This window comes from Ovis aries, chromosome 26 (genome assembly GCF_016772045.2).
Source record: "Ovis aries strain OAR_USU_Benz2616 breed Rambouillet chromosome 26, ARS-UI_Ramb_v3.0, whole genome shotgun sequence".
In the NCBI taxonomy this organism is placed as follows: Eukaryota; Metazoa; Chordata; class Mammalia; order Artiodactyla; family Bovidae; genus Ovis; species Ovis aries.
In genome coordinates, this window is record NC_056079.1 from 25,810,947 (window position 1) to 25,824,847 (window position 13,901).

The 13,901-nt window shown below is 52.8% G+C and overlaps 1 protein-coding gene across 11 annotated transcripts in view; it reads left to right on the forward strand.

Moving 5' to 3' along the window:
• RBPMS (RNA binding protein, mRNA processing factor) overlaps positions 1 to 13,901 on the forward strand; it is a 204,679-nt gene that overhangs the window by 181,511 nt on the left and 9,267 nt on the right. For 6 of the 11 annotated variants that reach the window (XR_006058139.2, XR_009598671.1, XR_006058140.2 and 3 more), the window contains exons 7-8: positions 6,281 to 6,414; positions 8,253 to 8,322. The exons of 4 other annotated variants lie outside the window; for them this stretch is intronic. Coding sequence is in view for 2 of the 7 variants with exons in the window: in XM_060407185.1 (XP_060263168.1) it covers positions 6,281 to 6,414; positions 8,253 to 8,322 (204 nt within the window). In the remaining 5 variants the exon portion in view is untranslated. The remainder of the gene's footprint in view (positions 1 to 6,280; positions 6,415 to 8,252; positions 8,323 to 13,901) is intronic. One more of the 11 variants, XM_027962661.2, reaches the window with a different exon arrangement.

Here is a 13,901-nt window from a genome sequence, read left to right on the forward strand (position 1 = left end):
TAGCCTGGCAGCGGGTCAGCAGTGCTTGCTTCCTACCCCGGTGCTCCTGGGGACTAGCACAGGGGGAACTCTGTTCCTTGAGCTTCTCCCTCCTATTCAGAAGGCAGCAGCCAGTGTTGAAACGCTGGGCCTGAGAACTGAACCCCTCAGAGGCGACTTTATTCCCTCACCAGCTGCCAGCCTCCCAGAGGAAAGGGAGGTGTCAGGAGATTCGGGCGTGGTTTCTCTTCCCCCTGACAGCCTCATCCTTGAGGCCTGGCTTTCCCAAACATATCTTATCCTGTAGCCCTGGGGCTGGTCTCTGCCCCAGAGACCCCTTCCTTGAAGGACTGCTTTTGAGGCAGATCAGCTCAAGGCTTTGAATTGTTTGGGCATAAATGAAAGTATTAATCCTCTGACATTTGCTTTTCTCTTTAAACCTGCAACTCCGTGAAGGTCAGAGTAGGGGCGGGGGAACCACGCCCTGGCAGTGTCTCCTGATCGCACCAGCCTTGTCTCGTTCCCTGTTTTTGTTTGACTTTCTGGTCACCTGAGAGCCCCTGGCTTGGCTCCCATAGGAGATGGAGGATGGGTTGGCGTGGTGCTCACGGCCCAGCCTCTCGTGAGCACCAGGCCCCCTTTCCTGTTCCAGTCCCCCTGGCCCCTCCCTAGGGGGCTCTTTCCCTGTCAACCCCATAAGGCCTGAGGTTTCTGGGGCTCCCTGGTCAGATGCGGGCTTTGCCACTTACAGGTTCTGTGACGTTGACTCAAGTTCCTTAAAAGAATCCACCTGCAATGCAGGAGACCTGGGTTCGATCCCTGGGTCGGGAAGATCTCCTGGAGAAGGAAATAGTAACCCACTTCAGTATTCTTGCCTGGAAAATCCCATGAAGAGGAGCTTGGCGGGCTGCAGTCTGTGGGGTCGCAGAGTCGGACACAACTAAGCAACTAACACTCCAAGTGGGGCTAAAAGTCCCTCATGTGAAACAGTGGTGCTGGCACACAGTAAGGGCTTAGAAAATGTTAGCCTTTCAAGGTGCATTTGAATCTTCAAGAAGGGAGCCCAGGACTAGCTACCCCCGCGAACTGTGCTGGTTCAGTCGTCTAGCCCGTCTGGATACCAGTGGGAATGCAGAGTCCTTGTGGCTGCAGCCCAAGGGAAGACCAGAGGCTGGGGAGGTGGCAGAGGAACGGGTGAGCTAGATGAGGCCTGAGTGACAGTCCCCACTGTCACGAGCAATGCCTGCCTGCATCAGCACTGTGGTCCCTGTAACCGGTGCCAGCTCTGGGAGAACGTGGCCCCTGGAGGAAGCCCCCCACCCCCCGGGGGCAGGCCAGGCCTGGACACGCCTGTCCCCGACAGGAAACAGCTGGGTTCCCAGAGACCGGTGGTTACATGTGTTCCTTTACTCAGAGCTCTTCAGCTGCTGGTCACCCCGCCTGTCCTTCCCCGGGCCTTCTAGCTCATTCTCCCTCCAGTCTCTCTGCTGTGACTTGGCTCCAGCCTGGTGTCCAGGTGATGGGGTTACACTGTGTGCCTTGGGGGGCGGGGGAGATGATTCTCCTAGTCCTGGTGGCTGAACACCGCCTCCCCACCCCCGGGAGCCAACTCCTGGCCTAGGAGATGCTCTTCCACCTTCTCTGTCCCACCTGTCCTATATCTTGCCCTTCCCTCCTCTGCCCTTCAGTGTTTGAAGACCTAAGGAGCCTCTTCATAAGGCAACAACATACGCCTCTGCCCTGGCCTCGCCGGCCTCAGAGCAGTCCAGAGCCGGTGTTCCATCTGGTTCTTGGGCCCAGTGGTTCCTTTGATCAAAGCCGCTGCCACGGCTGCAGAGGCCCGGACTCCCCCCGTCCTGGGCAGATTTCCTGACAGTGGGGGCAGGTGGAAGGATTGCCTTCATTCGGGGGGCGCTGTGTTTTCCAGGTTCCTTTTCTCTTTTTTTTCAGCTGTAAGGCTACATTCCCCCAACACTGTGTTTCCCTCAGCCTGCATCCCTCCAACCTTGTGAGCAAGGAGAGCCCCCAAGGCTCTGTGAGTCTCACCTGGGTGCTCCCCTTTAGGACCGTCTGTTCACTGCTGAGCCGTCTGCCTGTCGCAGTGGGACGGTGCAGAAAATCCAACAGGCCAAATTTTAATGACAGGTTCCGCCCATGCTCCTGACTTTGAGGTTTTAGGCTTTTGTTCTGTTGATTTTGCTACCTCACTGAACCTCCGTTTCCTCATCTGTGAGTAGGAAGAATGAACCTTGGCATAGAGCAATAATTACTGTTAAAATAGCTCTTCCATTTCCTTTTTTTCTTGGTCAAGAAGAGATGCCTAGGACCTCTCTCCGTAGCTTAAGAAGCAGGTAGGATGCAGGGGCTCAGGACTGGTACCCCTGCCTGCAGAAACCCGAGGGCCCAGGCTTCACACTTTGGTAAATTAGAGAAGCATCTGGAATCGAGCAAGAAGGGCCCTGGGGTGAGCTGAGGGGCGGCTGGGGCCAGCTCCTCCACTGGCCGTCCACCCAGGTGTTTGGCCTCTGGTGGGACAAGTCCCCAGATACCATCTGAGAGGACATGGATTCAAACTGCTTCGGGAGCAAAACCAAGAAAGGCTACCAAGAAACTTTGGAATTAAAAGACGCAGGCGCCATAAAAACCAAGTGAACTCCATGAAGAAAACCCATGGTGACGGGGCGAAAAGGAGAACGAGCTCCATATGGGATCATGTTTTATTCAAGGCCGGCGCTGCCGGTGGGGAAGGCCAGAACTCGGTGACAGGAGGGGAAAGTGAGACACCCCAACTTCCAAGTTCCATCCGCTCTGCCACCGAGCGCTTCTCGCTCCACCGACCCCGGCTCCTGGAGACCTCTAATGGCCCTTGATAGCAAACATAGTTAAAAATTAACAGACTGACAGAATTAAATATGGATGACCAGCCAGCACTGCAGACTTAATCTGACACAGGGTGTTACACGCCTGGGTGCCTTCAACCCGAGTGGCGTCCTGAGTGAACTTCTGGGATGTCTGAGCACATTTCGCATGCCTGTGTGGAAGCGCGAGTTGAGCTGGTGCCGAGGAGAGATGGGGAGAGATCTGAAAAGGCCAGAAGAGAAGCAGATCCCTGAAGGGTTATGTTTAATTAAGCCCGGCCTTGGTTGGTCTGAGTGGGAGGGGTTCACTGGCCTAGGACCTTGCTCTTGGGATCTGGACCTTGTGGCTGCCTGGACTCAGACCTCAGTAGCCTCACACTGTTCAGACCTGGAGAAGGTGCAAGGTCCTTGGGCCTCCTCTCCCCCCGACCCCTACCTGGTCAGGTGGCAAGCTTCAACCTTTGAACCAGTTCACAGAAATCTTGACATTTTTGTCTAGGTAACAATAGCCACTTGCTTAATCGCCCCAGGCAAAGAGTATTGTAAAAGAAATAGTAAGAAATGCTGATTGCAGTTCTGTGTCTTTGTCCTTGGAAAGAGTAGGAGGGGGCGGAGGGGAGACTGGGGGGGTGGTAGGGAATGGTCCTCAATGGGCCTCATCTTGTGGGGTAGAGAAATTCCTGGCAAGTGTTCTGGTTTTGGTGAACGCCTTGTTAGAAATAGGGAAGACTGCTGTTTCACAGAATCCTGTAATTCATCCCATCATGAGGATCATCTTTTTTGTGATTGCGAATCATCACTGGGGTCTGTTGGGTGAGTTTGGACTTCCTTGGACCAGAGGAGGTGTTCGGCTTGGCTGCCTCTCCACAGCCTGCAGCGGAGTTTGCTGTGGGACCTGACCTGTTTATTTGGTGATACCGCTTAAGAGCGGCGCCTCAGAGCCGGAGTCGGTGGGGGCAGAGTTGATCATGAATAAATAGCATATGAGTGGCTAGTGGCTGGTGACCGGTGGCTCGCAGCTGAGAAAGCTCTGGCAGGGTCTTCAGGGCTCTGTGTTGGGGACAGTGGGAGAAACCCGCCTTAAGATCTCCATGCCTTCAAGAGGAGAGAGAGAGCTCGGTTCTGAATGTGGTGCCGGGAAGTCTGCGTCCAGGCCCAGCACCCGCCTTAGGAAAGGGAAGTTGCCGCTGCGACTTGTAGATCAGGCAGCCAGGGAACCAGCTGGTCTGGTGATCGCCTAGCTCTGATTAGTTTCGTTCAAGAGCTGGTTGACACATCAGCATGCCCAGCCTCCCGCCTCCGCCAAATGTCACCACTGGAAGGCACCTTCCAGACCAGCATTTCTCAACACTGTTACGTAGTTTAAAAGATGACGTGATCCGATAAACTTGGGAAGCCCAGGATGAAATCGGGCCAGACAGGTTTGTTTCAGCTTCTCGGAGCCTTTCCCGTACTGACGTGGATCTAGAATCTGCTGAGACGGTGTGTTTTTCTCTTAAACATACTTGACTGCCGAGCGTGACTCGCTTCTTCCGGCTGCCCTTTAGGAAACCTTGTGCTAGAGCAGGGTCTTTCAAAGCTGAGCATGCGTATATGCAGCAGCGTTACCTGGTGGACTTGATAAATGCAGGCGCTTGAGCCCTCCCCCAAACAGTTTCTACATTTCGGACCAGGTGGTCCCAGGTGATGCTGGTGGTCGGGGGACCATGTTCTGAGAACCACTGGTCTAGACTTGTCCCTTGAGTCCACAGAGAAGAAAATCGCTAAACCGAGGGGTGTTTAATAATGGTGGCTCCCAGGAGTTGAACCAGCCACCTAGTAAGCACTTCTCGTGACTGTTTCTAAAGGCAAATGGGATAATGATGGAATTGTGCCTAGGAAGGAAGCCCTTTGGATGCTTTACCGTGTTTGCTCCTCAAAACACTGCAGGAGAGCTCCTGAGCGAGGCAGGGAGCCCCCTCTGGAGCCCAGTCAAGGTCGGCCTATGCTTGGCAACACTGTTTAGGATGTGAAGTCTCTGTACTTGAATCCTCTGGGCCTTACTACCTCATCTGTACATGGAAGAGGATGGATGTTTTATGGGTATCTCCTCCTCTTCTCTAGCACTTTATTTTTGTACTGAGTCATTTCTTCTCTGGCTGCTCTCCTCCTCCTGTCACCAGTCACTGGAGCTGGTATGATGCTGAGGTGGTGGAGACTCCAGGGTTACCCTTGCTGCCCTGGGCAGGAGCGTTCCTCAAGAAGCGTGATGGCGGAACCCCATTGTGACCCCTGGATGGTGAATCGAAACAGGGATGACTGTCAAGTGTCAGGATGAGGCTCTAGTGGAAGCGCCCAGGGTCTTCCATGTCGCTTACTCACATGTCGCAGTCTGCGTGCTGCGTCTAGCCATCTCTGGTGCAGAGCGAGTAGCAGTATCAGTTTGGATCCTATCTGTTATGTTAGAGGATCTTTCAGGGACTTCTGAGGCCCTTGGAATTGCACACAACACGGTGAGCATGCAGTTGTGTACATGAGGTTGAGCACACGTGCATTTTTCTGCTGAACAGGACGGTGGCCTTAGGAGAAAGGTCAGCCATGCTGGATGGTCCCTCGAGCCAGAGTCAGTGAGTCATGGGTTTCCCCAATGTTTATGACACATCTAACTAGCCCCTAGGCGCCAGGCAGGAGTGGCCACAAGTGACCAGGAGCCAGAAACCACAGCAGATCGGCAGTCTTGAGTGGGCGTAAGGATGAACCCTCTGTTTTCTTAGAGGAGAGTGGCGATTAGCACAGAACACTTGTTCCCCCCGGGCTGGCTGCCTGTGCTGGGGTTTTGCCCTGTGAGCTCTGCTGCTGATTTGCCCTCCTTGGGCATGGGGACGTTGCTGATGACAAGCACAGGCTAGGCCAGTTCCTGCTGAAAGGGGGATGGCGTTGCACCCCGTGGAGCTGGAAGGAGGCAGCCTTTGGTTGAAGGGGGCGGCACGGCGGGGAAGGGCCCACCTTCTGGGCATGTGCAAGAGTGGCCACGTCCCAGTGGGTCTCAGGCCCATTGCCCGATCACCTTCCCTGAGGACCAGCCCTTGGGCTGACTGAACCTCTGCTAAGCTGAGCCCGGCTTCTGGCCCCTGGCTTAGCATCTGCCTGCCCATCCCCTGCGGGGTTCTGGTCCCCACCACAGGCAGGTGCCCTGGAGAGTGTGAGGCTGTGTGTGCAGTGGAGAGGCTGGAGCGGATGTGCGGGACGGGGTGAGGGGGGGCGGGTCTCCTTGTCACCGTCACCTGCACCAAAACGGGAGTCATGCCATCCACCCTGCGTCCCCCCTCTCCCCGGGCTCCTGTGAAACACCAGCGCGCCTTGGGCTCCGTGCCCCAGCCCCGCACCTGGGCATCACCGGCCGCCGCCACTGCTCCCCCAACCCCGGTGCACTCGGACCCATCCCCCCTCCACTGTGTGTCTAGGTTCCCAGCCCCCCACCTGCCACGGGGCTGTGCCCCTGCCCCATCCTTTACTACCTGTCTCAGGGAGGCAGCTCCAACTCTGCCCTTTGCTTAGTGAGCAAGTGGATTCAGATGCACAAAGCCGTAAGCCATGGGTAGGTATGAGTTTTTTCTTTTGTGTCTCTCCCTTCTGCCTTCTCCCCCTCCTCTACCCTCCCTCTCTCCCTTCTGCCCCTGCCTCCCACATTTCCCCCCCTCTCTCTCCCCCTTCTTTGTTCTGCACCCCCTAAATTCCCCATGAGACATGTTTTTAGCCTTCCTGCATGAGAAGGTTTGATCTGTGTCCCCTTCATTGCTATGAGTATTGAAAAGACTCTGGTTCAGTCCTAAAAGAGTTTCAGTACCAGCTAGTGGCCCCCCGAGGAATACAGCTTTGCCCTCCTGATACAGGGGCTCCACTTTGGCTGGTAAACCGTTTCTAGTCATATGTGATGTTCTGCCCTGGCAGGTCTCTAAGGCACAGCCGGCCCAAGGGCTTCCATGAAACGGAGTCCTGGTGTTAGGCAGAAGCTCCATATACACCCTTGGTATATGGAGTGAGCGAGGCCAGACTGCTTTGCTCCAGGAGGGGATGGTGTCCGCCAGTGTGGCCCCTCACCATAGAAGGGACACAGTCACTCTGTGAAGGATGCCTGTGGGGTCGAAGGGAGCTCTGCAGACTTCTGCATGTGACCCATGGGGAAAGGCCAGGGTCAGCCCAGCTTGTAGAATCTAGTTAGATCTGGAGGAGCCCGAGCCCTGGATCCTGACCCAGCCCCGGGCCCACTGAGCTCTGACCATGGTGGACACCACTCAAAATACCCAGCCCTCGGCTGATTTCCCCACCTGTACCTATCAGGTGAGAGGAGGTAGAAGGTCTCCAGGCCCTCTGCACCTCTGGCTCAGCCAGAGGGCTGCTTCATCTGTTCACGCTTTGGAGATACAAATAAGATGGCTGTGAAAAAGGGGTTCTGCTGGCAGATTTGATTTTATTAAGCCACGGAAGTTGGCTTGCCAGAGTAAAGATCCCCCTAGCATCGCATTCCACTCCAGAAATGAACTCCCATGAACCGAAATAAAGAGCCGTCTTTCTCCTGCCGTGCTGGGGAAGGGTACCACCTCTGGGTCCTCTGCTGGCAGCCTCCACCTTTGCTGTAATTTGCCCGCCTTCCCCCAACCCCAGAGCTGCCTCCTGTGTTGCTCAGGGGCTGGTGGGGAGTATAAACAGAAGCAGCGGTAAACGGGGATTTCTCATCTCTCGCCTCTGTCCAAATGCTTAGGGTCAAAGCCCACGATGCCAATAGATGGACGTCTATTCAAGCCGAAGGGCACTTGCCCTTTTGTTATTTTCACGTTTTCCTCAGTACAGGATAGAGAACATTCTGCCAAGCGTACCCAGCATCACAGTCCATTTGTAGGTTGGGCTGGCCTTGCATTCTGGAAACCTAACAGAAGAGGCGGGGCCCCACAGAATGAGCAGAGGGCATGGGATACCAGACACACCCCCCCCCCCCATAGTTCCCAGAGGCCTTTTCTAAAAGCACGGGAGCAGATTCTCAAAAGCCCTCCTGGCCAGACCGCTGGCATGGATGGTGTCAGGAACCGTCCCTTCCTGATCAAAGACAAGTTTCTAGCCATTAGGCAGGCTGGTCTCCCCAGCCTGGGTGATGCTGGGTGAACATGAGGATGGTGGCTCACTGGGCAGATTCCAGCCCTGCACTGGCTGTTGGCTATAAAGGAGGCTGGGAGCAGGGGACCCTCCGGGGCTCCTGAGAGCATGGTCCTGTGGAGGCATTCTCAGGATGCAGCTCTGATGCTTTTCAGCCCCTGATGGGGAGCTGCCCGCAGGCAAGGACCTGGGAACAGTGAATGGGGTGGGGGCCCTGCCGGCCAGTGAGCAGTGGACCTGCGTCTGGGGCCTTGGTTCACAGCCTTTTCCCCACGTGTCTTCCAGATGCGCTGGCTCCCTCCCTCCGAGGCTACTTCTCAGGGCTGGAAGTCCCGTCAGTTCTGCTGAATCCTATGTAAGTACTTGATTTCAACAAGAACTGTGTCCCACGCCTGGACGATCCCAGGACAGAGCAGACATTTGTAACTGGGTGGCCCCCATCCTGCCCCAGTGCCCACTCCTAGGTGCTTCCTAGGCTTGTCCGAGGTCGTTCCACTCATCCCAGGAACCCCGCGTAGCCCAGAGAGTTCTGAGGATCACTTACCTCAGGCAGGTTGCCCTGTTGACCTGAAGTCTCAGGTGGTGGCTCCCGTCCCCTTCGTTTCCGTTTCCAGGGGGACTGCCAGGGGCAGATTTCACTTGCTGACATTCTGGGTACCATAAAAGGTCAGGACTTCCAGAGGGCTCTCATCCTGGGTCAGAAGGCCAGAGCCTTACCTAACAGGAGGATTAGCAATAGGCATCAGAGCCTCGGAAATCCCACCCTCAGGGGTGGTCCACACTCCAACTCGTCAGGATTCTTCCTCTGGCAATAAGTAAGTTGAGGATGACATTTTTGTGCTGGAAGACATCAACTTCAATAAGCCACGATTGTACCTTTCCTTCCCCTAACCCAATGTATTTCTGAGTATGGTCAAAGAGCACTTGTCTTTGGGTAGAGTCTTACATGCTTGCAGGATTGGAGCTAAAAAGATTTCTTCACCAAGCAATTCTCAGAACCTTTATAACAATGTGAGCATTGTGAATCATTGAGATCAGGAAACTCTAGGGTGCAGCAGTATTTCTCAAACTTGAGACCCGGAAACCCTTTTCTCAGAGAATCTTAGGAGACTCAGGTTTTACTTAGAGCACGCCTTGGGAAAACTTGCCCTCACCTCTTACCCAGAACGTAAACCAGTGGCACCCATACCTATAACCCTCGGACCAGTAGTCATCTGTCAATGCTTGTCACTAATCTGTGATGAGAGGGAAAAAACCAGAGTTCTTCCCTTAAAGCTGCTTGTATTTGTCCTTTATTCTGCAATGATGTTCTTTTCTGTGTTAAAATACACTTGAATAAAATGGTAATGTTAGTGAATGACAATTGTATTTTAAATATTCGTGGTAGGTACCTAAAATGTTCCTTTAAATATTTTGTGACATCTTAAAGTTTTTTATTTAAGTGAGACTTTTTTCCCCTGCCTGAAAACACAAATTTTAAGTTTTGAGGTGTTCCAGAGTCCCTTTAAGTACAGAATTTCCTAAGTCCATGCTTCATATCAATATGCAGGCCCATAATTAATGTTTATTATTGTTTTTTTATGTGGACCATTTTAAAAGTCAAATTTGTTACAATACTGCTTCTGTTTTATAGGAGGGTTTTTTGGTTTGGTAGGTTTTCTTGGCCATGAGGCATATGGCATCTTAGCTCCCCAACCAGTGATTGAACAGGCACCCACAGCATTGGAAGGTGAAGTCTTAACTACTCAACCACCACGGAATTCCCCGTAATTAACTTTCGCACTTGATTTCTATATCCCCAGCCATTGTGTCTTTGTTCTGAAAAGCCTTAGTCATTCCGTTCTGCGGGAACCGCCTCCCTTAGCGGGTGACACGGGCCGAGCACGGTCATGTTACAGGCTCCAGAAGACACTGTCCCCACGCACCTCTCTCTTCCATGACCATGTTTCTCTCTTAATGTTTGGAGGCTGGTAGGCATTCACCCGAGGTGTCTAGGGTAAGAAAACCGAAAACTGTGACACTCGTGAAGGAGAGCATAGGGTGGAAGGTAGATCTGGCTTTTTGTTTTTTAGCATCAGCTAACAGTTGAGATGAATGACATCGGAGGGGAGGCCGGTGGGACAGAACCTGGAGGCTCCCCCAACTGTTCAGGAGTCAGCTTGTCCGCAGTGAAGAGGGACCAGGAGCGGGGGCCGCCCGGGGCAGGGCGGGGGCCAGTGTTGAGCTGCTTGGTCTGCAGTGTCGGATGGTGAAGGAAAGCTGCGTGAGATGCGGGCATTTCCAGTTGGCAAAAGATGGTGATGGAGGCATAGGGCCTAAGGGAGGATTTTGCTTTAAGCGTTTATAAAGAACAAAGAGAAGACGAGATCGGTAAGCAGTTGAAGAGCTCTCCCTCCATTCCCCAGAGACCTAGTGTGGGCGTGGCCTCCAGGGAAGGGCCGGCAGTTGCCCCACCCCCTTCCCACCCTCCCTTGAAGTACGACTTCTAAGACACTGCCGGATCCACATGAAGATGTCATGTCTCCTGTGGCTGCATCGTTCGTTCTGAGATAAACTCGGGCCACGGGCCAGGCGCCTTCCTTGGGTTGAGGAGGTGCTTAGGGAGGAAGACAGATCCATGAGCTTATTACACCGCACTTGCGGTTGGGGCTGCAGTCTCCCGTCCGGCCTGAAATTAGACCAGCTCAGTAGGGCCCCATGACTCAGGCTCCCTCCAGTCTCTTGGACCAAGCCCTTTCCGAGACAGCTAATAATCCAGGCTGAGTAATCGTAGGGAAATGTAAGTTAGAATTGAAAACAGTGGCGCCGCTGCAAGGGCAAACATGTCATAGCAGAATGAGTATCTTGAAAAGGCTAAGTGAGGGTTAAGTGCCACCCGTGCCACCACTGGTGACCCACGCGGCCTTTCTGCACTCACTGGGAAGGGCCCCAGAGCAGGAGCAGGAGAGACATCTGCTGTCAGACACGAGGACCTGGGAGATGTCCGGGCTGCCTCCTTCTGGACCCTGAGGACTCCAGGCCTGTTCCCCCAGGGGGCCCTCAAGGATTTTTTAACACATTACTGACTGGGAGCAGCGGTGGTGTTGCAGAAACTAATGCCTGTGGCCAGTGGTTGGTTATGTAAGTGAATATTGGACATTTGGGTAACAAAAGACGTGTTAATGCATCTGATTGCTGATTGACCCACGCTGAGCTCTTACTTCTAATGGGAAATCACTGACTAGAAAAATAAATGGGCTCTCTATTCTTTAAATAAACACGTTATGTATCTACTATGTGATAGATGTAAAAATGTGTGAAACTAGGCCCCTGCCCCTGAAGAGCTTAAGTTCTAATGGGCAAGAGCCATGGATACACATTTCAGAGTGAAAGGAGAATTACCGCTCAGGATGCTTCTAAGGAGGTGGGTGTGCGTGTGGACTGCCATCAGTGGCGTAACTAAGACCTTTAGAAGAGTGGTTGTTGGATGGTTGGGTGTTTTTGACTCTAATTTGTTCAACATCTTGCTTGACAGATGATTAGTCTGGTTGCAATGTGTACACCTCACTACCGAGTTTTGCTGATGGTTCAGCCATGTGGTAGAGAATCCCAGAATACATAATACTGATTGGAAGTGATCAGTTTCCCAGATGGTTTGAGAATAGGACACTCGAGCAAGTCTGTAGTCATTCCTTGGAAGGAATAAGGGTTATGCAGTTTTACTGGAGTTCCTGGTTATGCAGTTTTCCTGCATTTCCAAATATAATTAAATAAATCAGAAAAAAAGGGGAAGACAGAGAGTTGGAGTGGATGTGAGAGGGTGTTCATTAGAAACTCATGAAGCTTTCCTGGCTGTGGACCAAAACCACAGCATGAAAACTGTAGGCACATGTAGTTACAGCCTCACCAAATCAAAGGACGACATAGCAAGAGAGATAACAAAGCTGGAATTTGAAGCTGTTTGTTCCTTTTGTTTACTTTCAGGGAGGAATGGCCTAGTCTGTCTTTGGTTGTTAACAGGAGAGCCTTGGGTACGTGGCTCGCTATCATCTAGAGAGTCCAGGAGCTAGATATCCAGGCAGAACTTAAGAGTTTAGCAGGGTGGGAAGGGCAGTCTTCATGGTGCCCTAATAACTGCTGCGGCTCCTGCAATCACCCCTGCCTTCTCCCTAGAAGAGGCCCCAGGACCATTCCTTTTCTTCTATGAACCAAGGTCTTTCAATCACACTGAAGTAGATTAACACAACCAGTATTCAGTGAAGATCTGCAGGGCAGAAGGTGCTATTCTAGGTGCTGCATATACAGCAGTGGATAGAAGCAGACAAAACCCCTGCCTTGGTGGAGACATTCTAAGACAGGGAGAAGAGTAATAAACTACTAAAACACAGTAGGTCAGATGGTGAGAAGGGCTCATGGAGAAATGCAGAAAGAAAAAAAGGCCAAAGTCAAGGGTAGCAGGTGCTTCCTTGTACACCGGAGCAGAGGTGAAAGCTCGCCCGTATTTATATGGGGTTCCTTTTCTAGAGCAAACCTGTGTGAATACCTGCTAAGTCACTTCAGTCATGCCCAACTGTGTGTGACCCTGTGGGCTGTAGCCCGCCCGGCTCCTCTGGCCATGGGATTCTGCAGGCAAGAATACTGGAGTGGGTTGCTATTTCCTCCTCCTGTGGATCTTTCCAACCCAGGGATCAAACTCAAATCTCTTAAGTCTCCTGCATTGGCAGGCAGGTTCTTTACCAATAGTGTCACCTGGGAAGCCCCAGAATAAACCTAACTTTGCTCAAGTTTAGGGAACAGTTTAACTTCTCTGCTTTTCTGCTCACCTTCTCTTTTGCTAAATCAAAGTGAACAGGCTTGAGCCAGGTTACACTTTAAAGCACTGCTAGCTTTCCCAAACCTGGGAGGCCGGAGTTCATGAGCCCTGCCCTGAGAGGCCCCAGGGTGGGGTCTCTACATGCCCTGGTTATGATTTCCCCACCCAGAAGTCTGGGGTTGGTCTGTTCTGCTTCCTGTGTGCATTAAAAAGTAGGGATGGGCCTAAGAACCTGCCTCCTGCCAGGTACTGGGGTCGTGGCATCCCTTCCAGCTTTGGGAGTTTAGATACACCAGGCATCTGCGCACCAGCTCATCTGCAAACCCAGACTGTGTGACAGCCCCCACCCTGCCCTTCGTCCATAGCCTATTTCTGGCTGGGAGACCCCTGAGCAAGCAGCAAGTCCCTGGAAGACGTTCACAGAGCAGAGCACTGAGTCTGGGCGGCTCCACAGGCGCTGGGCAGGGCCACCTGCAGGAGCCCACTTGCACCCCTGCCCTAACCCTTCCCACCATCAGCTCCACTTGGCTGAAAGTGGAGGTTCAGAAGGCCCGTGTGCTCCCCATAAAGTTAAAGCTGAACGCCCGGGACTCCCCTCTGGTGTGTTGTGTTCCTTGGGGAGTCATCTCCTGGGGTGTCTACAGAGCATGCATTCTGTCTGCCCGCCTGGTGTGCAGACAAGAGTTGCTGATGTTAGCAACTGCAAAGGATGCCTTGGTGATAAAACCTCTGTGCTCCCAGAACCTGGGGCGAGAAGCTAGGGTCCCAGGACTCTTAAATCACCAGTCCTGAGTCATCAGTCCAGAGGCTGAGTGGCATCTGGTCATCAGTATGATTTCTTAAACAAGAAGCATCCCAAAAATGCAGCCTTGGTCTGGCCGCCCCGGGGCCTCTCTGGGTCTCCCTCCTTCCTCGCCCACACCCGGCAAGTGTGGACAAGGCCAGGGAAAGTTGGGTGAGGGGAGATGTTTTGTTTGCAGGGTGAATTTTTTTTTTTTTCTGTCCTCAGATAACCCAAGTTTTACTAGGAAAGTACAATCACATCTATTCATCTTTTAATGTTTTTTATAGTGAAATTCTAGGGAGAATTTTTTTCCCCTTGATTCTGAGAAGAGAGATGCCCTAAGGTGGCGATCTTTCAG